The 19,102-nt window shown below is 34.3% G+C and overlaps 1 protein-coding gene across 3 annotated transcripts in view; it reads right to left on the bottom strand.

Annotated features, from left to right (window-relative positions):
- Window positions 1-1,154: 1,154 nt before the first annotated feature.
- LOC131802249 (myosin heavy chain 95F) overlaps window positions 1,155-19,102 on the bottom strand; it is a 55,479-nt gene continuing 37,531 nt past the window's right edge. The window contains exons 3-20 of one of the 3 annotated variants that reach the window (XM_059122135.1): window positions 13,142-13,215; window positions 12,930-13,059; window positions 12,704-12,865; window positions 12,376-12,638; window positions 9,202-9,608; window positions 8,396-9,137; window positions 7,899-8,331; window positions 7,596-7,837; window positions 7,426-7,524; window positions 5,531-5,652; window positions 5,221-5,451; window positions 4,807-4,851; window positions 4,521-4,568; window positions 3,978-4,098; window positions 2,373-2,490; window positions 2,198-2,299; window positions 2,036-2,131; window positions 1,155-1,956 (exon numbers count right to left, since the gene is read on the bottom strand). In XM_059122135.1, coding sequence (XP_058978118.1) covers window positions 1,811-1,956; window positions 2,036-2,131; window positions 2,198-2,299; window positions 2,373-2,490; window positions 3,978-4,098; window positions 4,521-4,568; window positions 4,807-4,851; window positions 5,221-5,451; window positions 5,531-5,652; window positions 7,426-7,524; window positions 7,596-7,837; window positions 7,899-8,331; window positions 8,396-9,137; window positions 9,202-9,608; window positions 12,376-12,638; window positions 12,704-12,865; window positions 12,930-13,059; window positions 13,142-13,215 — 3,581 coding nt within the window. In that variant the 3' untranslated portion in view covers window positions 1,155-1,810. The remainder of the gene's footprint in view (window positions 1,957-2,035; window positions 2,132-2,197; window positions 2,300-2,372; window positions 2,491-3,977; window positions 4,099-4,520; window positions 4,569-4,806; window positions 4,852-5,220; window positions 5,452-5,530; window positions 5,653-7,425; window positions 7,525-7,595; window positions 7,838-7,898; window positions 8,332-8,395; window positions 9,138-9,201; window positions 9,609-12,375; window positions 12,639-12,703; window positions 12,866-12,929; window positions 13,060-13,141; window positions 13,216-19,102) is intronic. The other 2 variants (XM_059122140.1, XM_059122147.1) reach the window with 2 other exon arrangements.

Below are 19,102 nucleotides of genomic sequence, written 5' to 3' on the forward strand. Positions count from 1 at the left end.
TTTCTTGGCGGAGGGCAATATTTCCTTATTACGGTCCAGTATTAAAGAAACTAGTTTTTTTCGTGGATTGTCACACTATTCTATAGAACGCCTAAAAGTATGCTAAGGTTTTTGCATTATTTCATAAAACATACCAAAACAATATGGCAACCTCCTTGAAATGGGCTCGAGTAATAGGCAAACAGAAGACGATAGGAAGCGTATTTTGTGACAAGTCTTAATTAAAATTGTAATAACTCAGCATTGGATGAAGCGATTGCCACAATATTGGTGTCATTTTATAGGGGAGATATTAAAGATTTTATATATGTCAATTAAAAGGTAAAAAGCCAACTATTTAAGAGTAATAAGTTGCGTCTTGCTTCGATTAAAGATTTTAATGAAAAAAGGGGTTAAACACTTAAATTTTGATATTTTACGATTTATTATGTAATATGCACCCATGCTATTAACATTACTATTATTAAATAAGCTAATTTCTGCAGCGACATTGAATTTTGGAACGTTTCAAAAAAATTGTATTTGGGACACAATTGGGAAGAAATATTAGACTTTTGGTAGGAAATATGTATTTCAGAGCCAGATAACACCCATGAAGTTATGTTTTGAGACCATTTAAAAAGAAATATTTTGTTATTGTCGGAGATAATAAAAATTTGCGGGAAAAAAACTTTATTTCAATTGGCCGGAATTTTTTCTATACTTGCTTTCTCATATTGAACAACATTTTGCAATATTTTGTTCAAAATACTTCCCTGACTGTCGAAACAGCGGAAGTATATAATAAAGGGAAATTGTAAAAGGAAATATTGATTGCTAACTGATCTCAAGCAAAGGTTAAAGAGCACATTTTGTTGTAACTTTTGAAAGTTTAGTTTTAACAAGTTGGCCGTACTAACACACGTTCTTGTAAAGAAGTGTTCATTCTCCTCTAATGAGAACATTCAACAGAATATTTTAAGTTATCAGAATCCTAATTCTTAAAACCCCATTAACTACAAATGTTTTCCTCCAGTAATTGGACTGTTAGACCCAATTAAAAACAAAAACTCTGTTTTTTTGTATAGACATATTAATTTATTTATATCCCTTATAAAATGCATTTGTGTCCATTATATCATTTTGTTGTAATACTAAGTATCGATATTCATTCATTTAATTACTTTTGATTTGTTTTATTTTTGTTTGCATCATATTTAAGATATAAACTATTGGAAATTATTCAAAAATATTATTATTACAAAAAAATATGTAAAATTGTTTAATGATAATACTTACAAGACATACAGTGTAAATTGAAATGAAATGATTAATTCTTTTTATAAATAATAATCTAATAAAGAATGCCCGGTTTTACATAACGAGGAAAATATCAATTTATTTTGTTTACAATTTTTTAGTATAAATTTTGTTATTTCTTTAATGGTATTAGGAATTAAAAGACATTCATTTCATATGTTCTTATTATTTTCGTGTTGTCATTGGAAGGATTATGTTTTTTTAGGTGTCTACATAAAGTATACTATCTACGTATTATTGTTGTTTCTGTTTTATGTGTAAAAATATTTAATGCCCCCTTTGATTGATTTTTGTTTTGTCGTATGATTCTTTTTATTTGTAATTCGTTTTCTTATCATTTAATTTAGATTTCCTGTTATGTGGTAATATTTCCATTTGTTTTTTTATTATTTTATAATTTTTAATTATAAATTTGAAATACATATGTACGGATGTTTGTGTCTTAATTTTTGTTTTCATAATACACTAAAAAATAAATTTTAAAAATATTTTTTTTTAGTTTTTGAATTTTTTATTTAGCACCTAAATTTTTATATGGTTTGCCACCATGTTTCTCCCATTCACGATTAAATTCATGTTCCAGAATTTCCGCTCCACGTTTGCGGGTTAAGCCGGTCTCTTCTAAACTTAATTCACACATTTGCATATCGTCAATACCTACGTGAAGAATAAAAATTACAACAATAATAATAATATGCATTATATAATATTAAACACAATAATTGTTTACACATACCAGCTGTCAATAGAATGGGTGGTTTATCCGCATGTAATTCCATTTGTCGGGCAATCCATTGACCATCAAAGTGGGCATACCACAAACCACGTTTTGCTATAGAATATTCAAATTGAAATACATTTATTAAATAAAGGCAATTTTTACTTTATTTGTCCTTACTATTTTCCGGAGCATTGGCCCTCATAAACGGTATACGGAAATAACGATGCTGGGCAGTTGTAATTTCTTGTTTAGGTTGTACCAATGGCGGGGCCTTAGAAGCTAAGAAAGTAAAAGATTGGAAACATTCAAATAAGCTTGTTATATTTTTTTGATAATGTCTAATAAGAAATACCTGCTTCCATAACACTCTTTGGGGCCCGTTCATTTTCATCCATGGTGGTACGTTTACGGTTCTTTGCCTTCCATGCATGATAGACCTTCAAGCGGCGATGGAATTCTTGACGGCAAGCCTGCAGAATTTGAGAAAAATATATAAATCAGGTTTCACAAAATACAATAGAAAATGACAAATAAATAAAAATCAGGCCTTCGACAGAAAACCAAAATACAATAGTTATCTACGGTAACAGTCATGGTAAAACGTTATGGGTATGGTGTTATGGTATGTCAGAAATAATCAATTAAATTATACCCCATAAGATTATACCCCATTAAGCTGTTCAAGCTGTTTCATATTGTATGGTTATTATACGTCTAATTGAACCTTAAACTATACAGGGTGAGATGAAAAAACTGTAACCAACTTCAGGCTGCTGTCATTTGTAAGCCACTCGTCCGGCAGCCGTTAAAATTATTACAGTAACAGCTCATATTTGGTGAGAATTTTCCAGAAAAAAGTTATTCGTGATGGAATTCAAGCGTGATAATGTGATTTCTGGAAATCCACAAGTGACTATCGTAAGAGCGCTCCAGCATTTAAATATGAATAAATCTTTTGTGTCTCGTACCATCGCTCGTTACCGTGATAATGGTAGCGTAGCTCGACGTCAAGGAAGTGGACGGAAGAAAACAGCAACATCAGCAGAAATGGTTCGAAAAGTAAAGAAGCGACTTGATCGAAACCCGCGTTGCAGTGGCCGAAAATGGTTCGTGAGCTGAACATATCCCAATATTCCATTCGGCCAATATTGGCAAAATGAGCTCGGTGTAAAGCCATTGTAATTCCAAAAAAGTGCAAGAACTTACACGGCAACGAAAAGAAAATAGACACAAAAGACCTAAAGAGTTGCTTTGCTTGGCCGAAAGTGGTGAGCTGCCGAATTTGGTTTTCTCCCATGAGAAAACATTCGTTGTACAAAGAGGTCAGCTGAAAATGTGCACCTTCGGTTGGCCACCAGAACTCACGCGCCGGCCATGGTGATGGTGTGGACCGCCATAACAGCCGATGGTCGTTCTCCGCTCGTATTAATCGACCGTGGCATCAAAATATATGCCGAATATTATCGCGAAAATATTCTGGAGGGTGTATTAAAGCCTTGGGCACGCAAACATTTTGGCCGCAGACCTTGGACATTCCAACCGGACTCGGCACGCGCCACCCAAGAATGGTTAAAAATGAGGTTATTCGCTTCATTTCCACAATACCCACCAAAATCTCCGGATACCAATCCGTTGGACTATTGTGTTTGGAGTATTTTGGAAAGCAATGTTGGCACTAAAAAATACCAAAGTGTCGGTCACCTCAAGCAAGCACTTCGCCGGGAATGGGCCAAAATACCGCGAAGCAACATTCGGGCAGCGTGTGACGGTTTCATTGGCCGTTGAGGGCCATAATTCGTGCCAAAGGTGTCCAATTCGAAGAAATCTAAACTTACTCTAAAATTTGATGCTATTTCCGACATTTTTTGCTATCATTCAATAAAATTGAAAAATTATGGCTTTTGACTTTGTTGCAGCTTTTTTTCTCACCCTGTATTATTATGTCAATTTTACTTACCTCAAGCAATTCAATATCACAGGAAGTGTTAATTGCATCACGCAGTTCCGAATATTTCCATTTTGATAAATCGTATTTTTGTTTTCCCAAAGCCTGTTGTTGAGCACGAACATTTTCAGATCTTGTTTTTTTTTTTTTTGAGGTTTACATTGAAATAACATAAAAGAAATTAAATCAGTTAGAAATTTGTTACAAAGCAAAGTCAATATTTTCAATGAAACAAAAAACATGTGAAATGCATTAATGTTGTCAGTAAACCAAAATGAAAAATAAAGAAACCTTCTACCTTGTTGATTAATTACAAAATTGATTCGATTAAAATTAAAATGTTGAAAACAAATATGTATATACAAAAATGTAAAGAAAACAATAATTATGATTTTTTTTTCTAAAAAAATGTTAGTTATGTTCTACGACTACTGAAATTTGTTGAAATCGAAATATTACTATTTAACGAAGAAACGAAAATATGATGATTTGAAATAATCTATGAAAAATCTACCAAAGACTAAATTTTGTGGCGTAAAAGAACCTGAAACTCACTTCTGTCTTAAATAACGAGATGCTAATTCGGAAACATCTCTGGTAAAACTTTTTAAATTTGTTATTTTATATTTTATGTTTTGTGATTGTTCGGTGGTGGCAAATTGTGAAGAAGAGATTAGTAAAAGTGACAATAAAATAAATTAGTTTTTTTGTTGTTGTTGTAGATCATAACCTATTTGTTAATATGTTGTTTGCTTAGTTTATTGGAATAGGGAAAGCAATAAAAAGGGGGATAGAAAGATTGGTGTAGTTTGTTTTTGTTGTACTTATTTGTGGTATATACCTGATCAGTTTATTTGGACCCACTGGCGACATATCCGTTTGACCACTGTTGCAAAAAGAGAAACCAAAATAATACATAATGTGGAATTTTGTTTGTTTTGGAATTTTGTTGTGTGGATATAGGGTGATTTTGTTCGGCCGAAGGAAGAAAACATTGTAAATAAAAAATATACAAAATACAAAATTTTAAATAATAAAAAAAAAAAACGTAAAAATTGGACAAATTACAGAATTTTGTGTGTTTAAAATAAAAATAAAATATTAATAAATAATAACAATACTTCCTCCAATACAATTTTTGTACAAAAGGACAAGAACACAGGTGCATTTGTGGTTTATAGCTTTTTCCATATTTTTAAGCTATTTACATAGAGTAATTTTCGAAATCCAATTCTAAGATTGTCGTTCTACTTACTTTCTTATCATTGGCGGACTGTCTTCTACTTGTCCATTGGACTCAGTAGCCAATCTCAATGCCAATTCATGATCCCGTCGTTCTTGTTCCAATTGTTGTCGATATTTAGCATCGTCTATTGCCTCTTTTTCTAATTGTGCCTGTAGTGCCAGAGCAGCTCTACGATCCTCTTCTTCTTGTTTAAGACGTTGCACTTCTTCAGCCTTGCGACGAGACTCCATTTCTGCCTTGCTGTAATTATATATACATATTATGTATATAATTATAGTATATTTTCTTAAGTACTTGCATTTTGGAAAATTATACTTACAGCCGTTTATTGTCTTCTTCCTCACGCAAACGTCGCTCTTCTTCCTCTTTAGCACGACGTTCGGCTTCCAAAGCTTCTTGAATCTTACGCAAACGCTCCTGCTCTTCAGCCTGTTGTTGTTCCTATAAAAAATTATATTTGATTGAAATATATAAAATAAATAAATTATATTATATAACAAGTAAAAAAGCAGCAAGTTCGGCCGGGCCGAACTTTGAATAAACTCCACCATTTGAAACGAATTAAGAAATTTTCAAAAACATTAAATCCATTCAAAAATGCTGTTAAAATCTTAAAAATACCGAATATCGGAAGGTGCCGATATTTGTGGGGATATACGATATTGTGAACCTATGTAGACAAATCTATGTGTGGGGTAAAGTACTCAAAAAGAACTACTTGTGTAGAATTTCAGACAATTCTGTTGAAAAATGTGACTAAAATCATCAAAATACCGAATATTGGGGGAGGGTACCGTTATATGGGGGCTATACGATTCTTGGACCCATAAAGATAATTAATTTACAGGGGATAAAGTACTCACAAGGAACTTCTGCAGATTTTTAGATAATTCCATTGGAAAATGTAGCTAAAATCATCAAAATACCGAACATCGGGGGGTACCGTTATATGGGGGATATACGATATTGTGGACTTATATAGACAATTCTCTTTCAGGGGATAAAGTACTCACAATGAACTCCCCGTGTGGAATTTCAGACAATTCCATTGAAAAATGTGGGTAAATCATCATAATACCGAATATCGGGGGACCATGATATGGGGGATATACGATATCGTGAACCTATATAGACAGTTCTCTTTCAGGGGGTAAAGTGCTCACAAAGAACTCCTTGTGTTAGAAATGTGGTTAAAATCATTAAAATACCGAATATCGGGGTACCGTTATATCGGGGCTATACGATATCTTGGACCGTATAGCCCATCTTCGAACTTGACCTGACTGCAGACGAAAGACAGATCTGTGCAAAGTTTTAGCTTTCTATCTTAATTCGTTTTGACTCTAGCGTTATTACAAAAGACGTACAGATGGACAGGGCTAAATCGTCTTAGAATTTTACGCTGATCAAGAATATATACACTTTGTTGGGTCTAAACTTATTATTTCGATGAGTTACAAACGGAATGACGAACTTAATATAACCTCCATATTATGTATGGTGAAGGGTATAAAAATGAAATATATGGTGGATGACTTTTAAATCACTAAGAACACCCAAAAACATGGCTAGATCACGATCAAAGGAACTGAATTGCAATCCGTCCACGTAGAAAAAATTTCGATATTAAAGATGCAGTTCCGTCTCCGTCTTTTTACAAATAAATTTCTTCTTTTCCACTGTTCCTAAAAATGACGTACAGGTTCACATCAGGACATTTGCTATTTCTAAGAAGGTTTATTTTTAACAAACGCACAATCAATAATTGTTTTTTTACAACATGTGATCTTCGAAGCATTACAGCCTTGAAACACTCTAAAAGATGATTGGATTGTGGGCAAAAATACATATTTTTTTGGTGGGGTGAGCCTCCACCTACTGTTGCCCAGATTTTTTAAATGACAAACAGGGCTCCTTAAGGATTTTGGCTACTTAGACAGATAAACGTCTTCTTTATAAAGAGGATCTTCTCTATATAGAGGATCCTAGATGAGGATAGAGGATCTAAGCGCAAGCGTGAATATTATTTCCATAATGTTTAATTTAGGTATATCCCCCATATATTGGGTCTAATTTTCTCATGTTAATTTGACTATTAAAATAGTCAAACATGACGTTAGGTTTAAACCGACCAATCTAACATTGGAGGATTAATAAGATTATCAATGTCTTCATTAAAAAAATCCATCAAAAGAATATATAGTTGATGCATACCTTAAGTTTACTATTCAAATCCACCGTGATCTTATTCATATTCGCCATAATATTTGTGTACATGCCATCAATTTCACGTGGAGCAATTTTCTCGTTCATCTGAAGAAACAAAACAAACAAAGTCATTTACATTTATAATTGTAACATAAACTGCAACTATCAAAACACACCTTAATCTTGCGTATACTTTCATCAATTTGACGTTCAATTTCGGCCACTTCATTTAGAATAACTTCACGACCGTTCTTCAAGCCACCGGCAATTTCAATGGTCTTTTCGGCATTTGAACGAATTTTATTGATTTTAGAAATACCCTGGAAGCGGGGGCGATGATGTTTGCGAGCCAAAAAGCCACGTACCGTGCTTTGTATGACCAAAACACATTTATTACGATATTTAATGCGATTGCGTACTATGTGGAAAAAAATAAAATATTAATTTGATTAGATTTTCTTTAATTCGAATCTACTTACATTTTATTACACAAACTGCTCCCAAGGTTGATTTTACCCATCTAGAACGTATCAGCCATTTCTTAACTTTGGCAACAATTGCCAAAAGATTTTCTGGATCCGATTTCATAATGCGATCAAATTCTACAAATTTGCCGGGCCGGAAAAATACCTTGGTTATACCAAATTTAAAATCTTTGGAACTTAAGTTCAAAGATTGCAACATAGCCTCGCAGAAGGTACGAGCTGGCAGTTTTGCTAATTCAGGTGGCAAGAATGATTTATACATATTATAGAGATCGGAAAATGGTACACGTGATGGATAACCATGTTCCATTAATTCCAATACGGAAATCGTACCAGAACATTTCAGTTGTGCCAAGGCCAGACCGCCTTCAAATTCGCGGTCAATCATTTTGCTATTGGGCTTAATGCAACGTATAAAATTGGTGCCCTACAAAAAAGATAATAATAAATAAAAAATATTTTTCGAAATTACTCATTAAAAGTTTACTCACATTCTTTTCCAGTTTTTCCATTAATTCAGCCAATTGTGTTTTAAACTTCGAACCAACAGAAATGAAATTTAATTTGCCTCTCACAGATGTTGTTCCCGAGGAAAACAATGATTTCAAAAGAGGATTTTCACATTCTTGAACCAAACCCTCGAGAGATGCATGCAGAGCATCATTATTTTTCTCAATAAATTGTTCAGTATTATAGCACACAGCTCCGGCAAAGTGACGCACCAAGAAACCTTCCTCATCGCGCAGCGTACGATGAGCCTTGAGACGCGATGACCGCGGCAAGCCCAAACGGAAATGATTTGACCATGCCTTATGTACTTCGGTGGTAAAATGTACAGCTGCAGGTTTTGGCAGTTTACTTTCCTCGTCCAATAAGGTGAAGATACCGTTTGATTTGTTTTCAATAAGATCAATAATATCTTGATTATCGGTAAAGGTAATCTCAGGAACATTAAGACCTTCACGTTTGTACAATTCTTGTTCATTTTTCAAAATGTTGTCGTTAAAGAATTTCTGCAACTTTTCATTACAGTAATTAATACAGAACTGTTCAAAGGAATTCACAGTGAAATATTCAAAACCAGCAATATCTAAAACGCCAATGTAGAAGTTGGACGCTTGGAAGGGTATGCTTTGATTGATTAAAGCCACAATGCGATCGAAGAGACGGCTGTAAATGGCCTTGGCCAAGGCATCGCGTGCATTTGATGCTTCATAGATTTTAAGAGGTACCCTGAGAAGCAATTAAAAAACATATGAAGTTTTGTTTACTAGAGAAAATTCCAAAAATCACTTACATTATCACTGTCCCCTTGAAACCGCCTCCTTTGCTTTGCATTACTCTGGAAACCAACGCCTGCCTTAACTCATCTGGATCCACACCCAGCAAACGACATGTTGTGGTCAATGATTTTTCGGATGACTGAGAAACCTGACAACCTCCACGCACATCATCGGGTATCTCTTCAAAGGAAATATTGCCCAAATGCAGTACAGCTGCAACCAAAGAGTAAATTTCTAATTTTTGTACTTCACTCAAACCAAGACGCCCTAGTGCTTTGTCCAAATTTTGGAAATGATTATAATCATCAATAATGGGATCCTTAAGTGGTCCATTTTTCAGATGTGAAGCCGATTTCTGTGTCGATGGTATTAGTTGTTCAGTTTTGCCATTGGCAAAATACTGTGTACAGCCGGAGAGATACTGGAAGAAAAAAATGAAAAATGAAATGAATTCATCTTAATAATACTTTAACCCCAAAAGCTTTTTCCTCAACCTTTAACACTTTAAATCATCTATCCATATTTTAAATCAATCGAAGGCCCACAGACGGTTAAAAATCCTGTTTGACAAATAAAACTTTGTCGAAGCAAATTGAACCATTTTTTAAGAAACCAAATGCAATACTAAAAAAATAAAAAATCCTGTCAAAGGCAAAGACATCTTCATTGAAACTACAAGAAAATGTCACACTACTGACCTTCAGAACTATTATTCTTCTATTCCAGGGTCCGCACTCTCTTTAAAGGGATAGGACAGTCCTAATGTTTAATATTTCTTGGCCCAAATTTGTAGTATATTTTGCAGGCATTCTACTGGTCTATTAAAGCGATTGTCAATGTGCAACCAGTGGATGCGACCAATGGTACTCAGATATTCTTCTCCGAGATATACATAAGGGCAAAAATTGTCTTGTTTTTATAGTTATTTTAAATATTTTAAATAACTCTTGTGTACAGGGTGAGATGAAAAAACTGCTACCAAATTCAGACTGCTGTCATTTCTAAGCCACTCGTCCGACAGCTGTTAAAATTATTCCAGTGACAGCTCATTATATTGTTTACAAGCGTACAAAAGCATTTTGGTAAGAATTTTCCAGAAAAAAAAAGCTATTCGTGATGGAATTCAAGCGTGATTGTGTGATTTCTTTATATTTGGCTAGAATACCACAAGTGGCTATAGTTAGAGAACATCAGCATTTAAATGTGAATAAATCTTTTGTGTCTCGTACCATCGCTTGTTACCGTGATACTAGTATCCTAGCCCGGCGTTAAGGAAGTGAACGGAAGAAAACAGCAACATCTGTAGAAATGGTTCGGAAAGTAAAGAAGCGACTTGTCGAAACCAGCGCCGCAGTGGTCGAAAAATGGCTTGTGAGCTGAACATATCGCAATATTCCATTCGGCAAAAATTGAAAAATGAGCTCGGAGTAAAGCCATTTAAATTCTAAAAATTGCAAGAACTTACACCGCAACAGAAAGAAAATGGACTCAAAAGAGCTAAAAAGTTGCTTTGCTTGGCCGAAAGTGGTGAACTGCCTAATTTGGGTTTCTCCGATGAGAAAACATTCGTTGTGCATCAGTTTGTAAACAAACAAAATGATCGTGTTTACTTGCCAAAGAGGTCAGCTGAAAATGTGCACCTTTGGTTGGCCACCAGAATTTATGCGCCGGCCATGGCGATGGTGTGGGTCGCTATAACAGCTGACCCCCCGCTCGTATTAATCGACAGAATAAATGCCGAATATTATCGCGAAAATATTCTGGAGGGTGTATTAAAGCTTTGGGCAACCAAACATTTTGGCCGCAGACCTTGGACATTCCAACAGGACTCAACACCATTGCATTCAGCACGCACCACCCAAGAATGGTTACAAAATGAGGTTCCTCGCTTTATTTCCAGCGCACTATGACCACCAAAATATCCGTCGGACTATTGTGTCTGGAGTATTTTGGAAAGCAAGGTTGGCACTAAAAAATACCAAAGTGTCAATCACTTCAAGCAAGCGCTTCGCCGGGAATGGGCCAAAATACCGTAAAGCAAGATTCGGGCAGCGTGTGACGGTTTCATTGGCCGTTTAAATGCCATAATTCGTGCCAAAGGTGACCAATTCGAACAAATCTAAACTTATTCTAAAATTTCATGCTATTTCCGACATTTTTTGCTTTCATTCAATAAAATTAAAAAAAAATGTAAATCTGTGACAAGCCCCGAAGCTATGTTCTCCAAGGTTCACACTATTCTCCATGAGTTCGAAGAGTTTGCGGTTCTGGTTTTCATTCTGTCAAAAATCACATCAACTGTCTGGTTGGATGTTGTGCAGATATCCAATCCAGTCTTGATTCTATGGCATGGACTTGCCAAATGAGTCTAAATTTATTTAGACAACCTCAACGAGTCTCCCTTCGAATACAAAATTGCATTGACACTTTTAAAAATAATTTTTAACATCTCATTGTCGAGAATTATGCTCCTAAATCCGATCATTGACGAAAGAAACCTCAACAAAGTCTAAGAGAGTCATACATGTCCTAAGCTTTCCAACTATGTGATTTTTTTATGAAAAATTAAATATAAAACGAAATGAATATTATTTGGAAAATCAATAAAAAAATTACAATCATCAAATTGCCATTTAGTTGAAGTTCTGCAAGATGAACAACTGACCTGGGGGGTATAACCTTATTAAATTTAGATCTAGGCCATTAAAGGTCAATTAAATATTTATTCATATTATCAAATCTTCACGTCTGCAAACATTAACACGATCCCTTTTTGTCTGGCAACATGACAAGCGTTAGTTTCAAAATGAACAAACAATGTCAAACATGTGTGTTAAGATACAAAAATGACCTCAAACATTACGCTGATTCGATAAAATGTTTAAAAATAAACTTAAAGCAAATAAACAAACAATTATATAACTAAGGAAAATACCATTCTCTCCTTATCTTAAATACTCAATCTGTTGTCTTAATCAAACAAATTTGTAATTTCCACCACCCACCCAACGCCTTCAAAAAAATTAAAAACAGAAGAAGAAAACAACTGACTAATGACGTAAAGAATGCAAACATCTAATCACGGGAGAAGATATTAAAACAAAACCAAGATAACATATTAAATAATTGCCACGGAGACGAAGGTGAAGATGGTGGTTCCGGCTATGCTACCTACTTCTACCACTTACCCGATAATCATCTGGTTTGCCTAAGCTTAATTTATCACGCAATTGTTGTGGCGCTCCAGCCAAGAGCATATAGAATACATGATAGTTACGTTCCTCAGCGCTTTGAGAACAGATACGACTTTTCTCGAGCAGATAATGGGAAATATAACCACCGACCACTTGACATTTAGCATCGTAGTGAACTTCAATGAATTTACCAAAACGTGATGAATTGTTGTTGCGTGTTGTTTTGGCATTACCGAAGGCTTCCAGGACAGGATTGGCTGAAAAGGCAAATGCAGTAATTTAAAGGAAGGATACGTTTTTAAATTTTAAATGTAAACCATACCATCTAAGATTTTTTGCTCTATGGGACCGGCACTGTCATGCGAATGACACAAATATTTCAATAGATATTTTGTTGATTCTGTTTTACCAGCTCCAGATTCACCAGAGACAATGATCGATTGGGATTCTTTGTATACGCGCATATCGCGTATAGCCTTATCAGCTAAAAATAGAAAAATCAAATCAGTCAGAATTTGATTAAAAATTAGAATTTCTTTCCCCATTACCTATGGCAAATACATGGGGCGGCAATTCACCCAAGGAACGTCCATTATATTTTTTAATAGTTGCAGGTGCATAGAGATCTGTAATTTCACGATAGGGATTTATGGCTATTAAAATATTGGCCACATATGTCTGTAAATAGAACAAGTCAATAAAGTTGGGTAATATTATATTTCAAATGTGAATTTTAATGGAAAGTTGTTTTGTTACTCACATAGATTTTGTCCTTGTAATAACGTGTCTTTAAATTATCCAAAAATGTGGCTTCGTTTAGTAGCATTAATTCACCTGAAATGAACAACAACAACAAAATATTTTAATTTGAGATCATAAATAACGATTGCTTTTTAATCAAATGAAAATTAGCATTTTAACATAAAGACTCGAATTAAAAGAAAGGAGGTAAATTACACTAAGTTAGGGGTAGGAATGGTTTTTACAACCATTATAAGGAACAACTTCGAATCAATGAGACCGATTACAGGGTGAGATAAAAAAACTGCAACAAAGTCAAGCGCCATAATTTTCACATTTTTTTTTAATTTTATTCAATGAAAGCAAAATATGTCGGAAATAGCATAAAATTTTAGTATAAGTTTTGATTTGTTCGATTTGATCACCTTTGGCATGAATTATGGCCTTCAAAGGGCCAATGAAACCATCACACGCTGCTCAAATGTTGCTTTACGGTATTTTGGCCCATTCCCGGCGAAGCTCTTTCTTGAGGTGATTGACACTTTGGTATTTTTTAGTGTCCACCTTGCTTTCCAAAATACTTCAGACACAATAGTCCAACGGATTGATATCCGGAGATTTTGGTGACCATTGTGCCCTGGAAATGAAGCGAAGAGCCTCATTTTGAAATCATTCTGGTGGCGCGTGCTGAGTCCTGTTGGAATGTCCAAGGTCTGCGGCCAAAATGTTTGCGTGCCCAAGGCTTTAATATACCCTTCGGAATGCCACGGTCAATTAATACGAGCGGAGAGCGACCATCGACTGTTATGGTGGCTCACACCATCACCATGGGCGGCGCTTGAGTTTTGGTAGCCAACCGAAGGAGCACATTTTCAGCTGACCTCTTTGGCAAGTAAACACGATCATTTTCTTACAAACTGCTGGACAACGAATGTTTTCTCATCGGAAACCAAATTCGGCAGTTCACCACTTTCGGTCAAGTGAAGCAATCTTTAGCTCTTTTGAGTCTATTTTCTTTCTGTTGCGGTGTAAGTTCTTACAATTTTTGGAATTTCAATGGCTTTACCCGAGCTCATTTTTCAATATTTGCCGAATGGAATATTGCGATATGTTCTCTCGAAAGAGTTATTTACATTTAAATGCTGGGGTGCTCGAACGATAGCCACTTGTGGTATTCCAGCCAAATTTAAAGAAATCACACTATCGCGCTTGAATTCCATTACGTTTAACTTTTTTCTGGAAAATTCTTACCAAAATGCTTTTGTACGCTTGAGCTGTCACTGGAATAATTTTAACAGGTGTCGGCCGAGTGGCTTAGAAATGACAGCAGTCTGAAGTTGGTTGCAGTTTTTCATCTCACCCTGTAGTTTATGGGGTCTACCAAGGTGTTTTAAGGCAGAGGGTATGAAAATATTAAGATATGCTGAGTTTGTTGAAATTCGATATTGATTCGTTAATAACTATGTTGAAGTTCTCAGGGCCAAATATGGGTGCTCCAATGAACACAATCCAAAAAGCTAAAAACGGTATTCACAAACTATACTTTTTATGAAGTGGTGTTATACAAAATATTTGATCATGATCGGTATTTCAAATCTCTGCCGACCTTACGACCTGTGTTATACTGTACTCGGAAAGTTCGCCATACTCATTTTAAAGTTTAAATTCAGTTTAAGAATATGACTAATAATGGATAATCAGTCTAAAAATTAAATTCTATAGTAAATCAAAATATTTTAAGTGTTTTCTTTTTTTTTCAAATGCATTTTTTCTTCAGAAAAATTGCATAATTATAAAAATTAACAATAGTATATTGCCTTAAGAGTACTTTAGAAAGTTTTTAAATATTTAAAAAGAAGGAAGATGAATATTTTTAATTCTAATATAAGTACAAGACCTTTCAATTCGATGTCTCTACAATGTTTTTTCTTAAGAATATGCATACTAGTTCTGAAAAAGACCCCCTGACAAAATATAAACTTTTAATACCCTCCACTATTTGGAAACTACTTGCAAAATGTAAAAAATCCCCTTGAAAAATGCCATTATAATTTTTTAAAATACATAACATCAGGTCTTTCCGTTATATGGGCCTATACGAAAAGTGGATCTTGGCAGTCAATTATCTGCTAAAGAAGATGGTCTCTATTGCGAACTCCCAATACCAAGTTTGAGATAATACGGTTGAAAATGCAGCTAAAATCATCAAAATACCGAATATTGGGAAGAACTGTTATATGGTGGCTATACGACGATGAATTTATTTGCGCCATTTTCTCAATGGTATTTTACACAAACAACATCTTCGAAGTTAATATAAGATTATTATAAAATTTAGTAATATAAAATTTTTTATTTATTTGAATTTAAATATACTTAGACATGGTGACGTTAGGAACACTTAACCTATTTCGTCTATGCAAAAATTCGAAATGAAAATTAATTTAAATATTCATTTACCCAACTGCTATTATTCTAATTAATATACTTATTTTTTCAAACGTTAACTGGTCTTCATAAAATATTGTCATTTTAAAATTAATGCCAAAACAAGCCAAAAATAAACCATAACCATCAAAAATAAAAATGTGCTGATTATGCATAAGTAGCAATTCACTTTGGCATTTCATTTCATTATTTCTTTTGTTTTTTTTTTCTACTCTACTCTACATTTCATTCAATTTCTATTGGAAGCAAAACAATAGTAAAAGTGGAGTAGTTTTATGTCTTATTTTAATTTGTAAGTAAACAAAAGATATTTCCATATACATTTTACAATATACCTATACGTTCATACATAGGAAGGCCCATGGATTGCCAAGAGTACATACAAAACTAAAAACCTTAACAATGAATATCTTTGCCACTTCCTTCTACTCAAGAAGTTATCGTCATTTTCTATATCGACATTACAAATTCATGCTGGAGAGATTGAAACAGAAAACAAAAAACGTGACATTTCTAAAACCAAGTTAACAACAGCGACAATAACAGAACATGGAAGGAAGGAAGAAGCAGCCAGCACCGATGACGTTGAAGAAATCCATACACAAATTGTTCATTAAGAATTCATTGACTTTATTTTTGTTTTTGTCTAGTTTTGTCCCCAAAATCGTCGCATTTACCGCATTCAGCCAACAGTCAGCCAATCAGTCTCCACCGCTGCTACTGCTGATAGTCAAGTCAACAAACGAAATGACTGGAAGAAATCGTCAAAAATGGATATAAACCGAAACGTGATCTACATAATACCAATTTTATTTTTTTTCTGTTTTTTTTTAGAAAACAATTTTACTATGTCAGAACGACAGTCTACCAGCCAGTCTGCTAGCTAGGCAACAATATAGTCACATCGTTTAGACATTTAACCCAATTTATTTTTATAACAAATTTGCTTTAAATTTCTTCTTCATATCGAAATGAACGTACATACCTACATATGTATGTAGAGTGCGACATATAGATGAATTATAACGGAATGACAGGCACATCACAGTTTGAACTGCTTATAAATTGCATGAACGATTTAAAAAATTTTTGTTAGTAGGGTAAGTGTGCCTAAGTTCGGCATGTCCCAGTAGTCGGCACTTTTTATTTTTAAGCCCAAATAAATGAAACTATTTTAACTAAATGTATTTTGTTTATTTCAAATATATTGTCAGCTATTTTTGTGTAGAATTTCGCTAAGAAAAGATGATTTATTCTAATAAAAATTAAATTTTTGTCTGTGAAGGTCCTCAACAATCCATATTCTTAAGAAAAGTACAATAAAGATATCGAATCAGTTTAACTAAACAAAAATATTATATTTTAATTAATTAATTTATTATTATTATTAATTATTCTTACAAAGAAATCGGTATGCCATATCGACAATTGGCAAGTGGTGCCGACTACTGGCAAAAAAGCATTGTTTTAATAAAACTACAAATTTATGAAATTAAAAAAAGTTTTTAAAACTTTATTATTAAAAAACTATACAAAATTTCGAATCTGAATAAATTAACTTTGTAATAATTGAAAAGTTCCACTCAGAATGGTGAGCGATAAAAAAACGCAAAAATCCTAAAAGTGACGACTACTGGTACCCTATGTGATATCTTCAACTTTACCGTTTAGCGGTGGAGATTTCATATGATATTTTTTGATTTTAGCTTAAAGCTGAACCCAACATACCAGGAATAATATTATACAAATATTTTGTCATAACATTTTTTTAACAATGTTTGAGAAACACTTATGTTGCCCAAACTTTTGTCAAATATGTCCCTTGTTGACAAATTTGTTTTGATTTTTGTGAACATTTTCAGCTTAAGATTGCTTTCTTGAAAAAAACTGCAACCAACTACATTTCTAAGCCACTCGTCCGACAGCTGTTAAATTATTCCAGTGACAGCTCATTATATTGTTTACAAGCGTACAAAAAAAGCATTTTGGTGAGAATTTTCCAGAAAAACAAAATTATTCGTGATGGAATTCAAGCGTGATTTCTTTATATTTGGCTAGAAAACCACAAGTGGCTATCGTTAGAGCACTCCAGCATTTAAATGTGAATAAATCTTTTGTGTCTCGTACCATTGCTCGTTACCGTGATACTGGTAACGAAACAGCAACATCAGCAGAAATGGTTCGAAAAGTAATGAAGCGAATTGATCGAAACCCGCGTCGCGGTGCCCAAAAAATGGCTCGTAAGCTGAACATATCACAATATTCCATTCGGCAAATATGGAAAAATGAGCTCGGGGTAAAGCCATTGAAATTTCAAAAAGTGCAAGAACTTACACCGCAACAGAAAGAATTTAGATTCAAAAGAGCTGATTCGCTTATCCCAAAGTGGTTAACTGCCGAATTTGGTTTTCTCCGATGAGAAAACATTCGTTTGTCCAGCAGTTTGTTTACTTGCCAAAGAGGTCAGCTGAAAATGTGCAATTTCGGTTAGCAACCAGAACTCAAGCGCCGGTCATGGTAATGGTGTGGTCGTTCTCCACTCGTATTAATCGACCATGTCATCAGAATAAATGCCGAATATTATCACGAAAATATTCTGGAGAGTGTATTAAAGCCTTGGACACGCAATCATTTTGGCTGCAGACCTTGAACATTGCAACAGGACTCAGCACCATCGCACTCAGCACGCGGCTCCCAAGAATGGTTACAAAAGGAGGTTCCTCGTTTCATTTTGAGTGCACAATAGCCACCAAAATCTCCGGATATCAATCCGTTGGACTAATGTGTCTGGAGTATTTTTGAAAGCAAGGTTGACACAAAAAGGTACCAAAGTGTCGATCACCTCAAGCAAGTGCTTTGCCGAGAATGGGTCAAAATGCCGCAGAATAACATTCGGGCAGCGTGTGACGGTTTCATTGGCCGTTTGAAGGCCATAACTCGTGCCAAAGGTGACCAATTCGAACAAATGTGAACTTATTATAAAATTTGAAAAAAAAAAAAAATTAAATTATGGCGTTTGACTTTGTTGCAGTTTTTTTTAACTCACCCTGTATGTTTCAGAAGTATCGACCGATAATGAATGGTAATAAGAGATTTCGGATAATATTTTGACCAGTGCACAGATTTTCGCAATATCACTCGGGAGCGAAACTTGCTCGCGAGCAGGATTGCTACTTTGTTTTGTGTAGTCACTCCTGTTTGAAAAATTAGAGTGAGGGCAGAATCGCTCAAATAGAACAAAAGTTGCTTTAAGAGTGAAAGTGAGTGGATATATATATATTCGAGCGAATTTTTCGGTGATCTGATAGGGACACGTCTTTGAAAATTTCCCACAAAAACTTGAAAATTGTTCAGCCTACTTGCGTGCGGTTTTAGTTAGAATTTGAGATCTTCAATAAAAATTTCGTAAAAAAATACCATTATTTTAATTGATTTAAATTCAAATTCAATATAATTGAATTTAATTTCTTGTTTAATTGTTTAATTTCTGAATTCTACGGTTATTATCAAAACAACTGCTATCCGATTTGAA

The sequence above is a fragment of the Musca domestica genome, unplaced genomic scaffold (assembly GCF_030504385.1).
Source record: "Musca domestica strain aabys unplaced genomic scaffold, Musca_domestica.polishedcontigs.V.1.1 1, whole genome shotgun sequence".
Taxonomy (NCBI): domain Eukaryota; kingdom Metazoa; phylum Arthropoda; class Insecta; order Diptera; family Muscidae; genus Musca; species Musca domestica.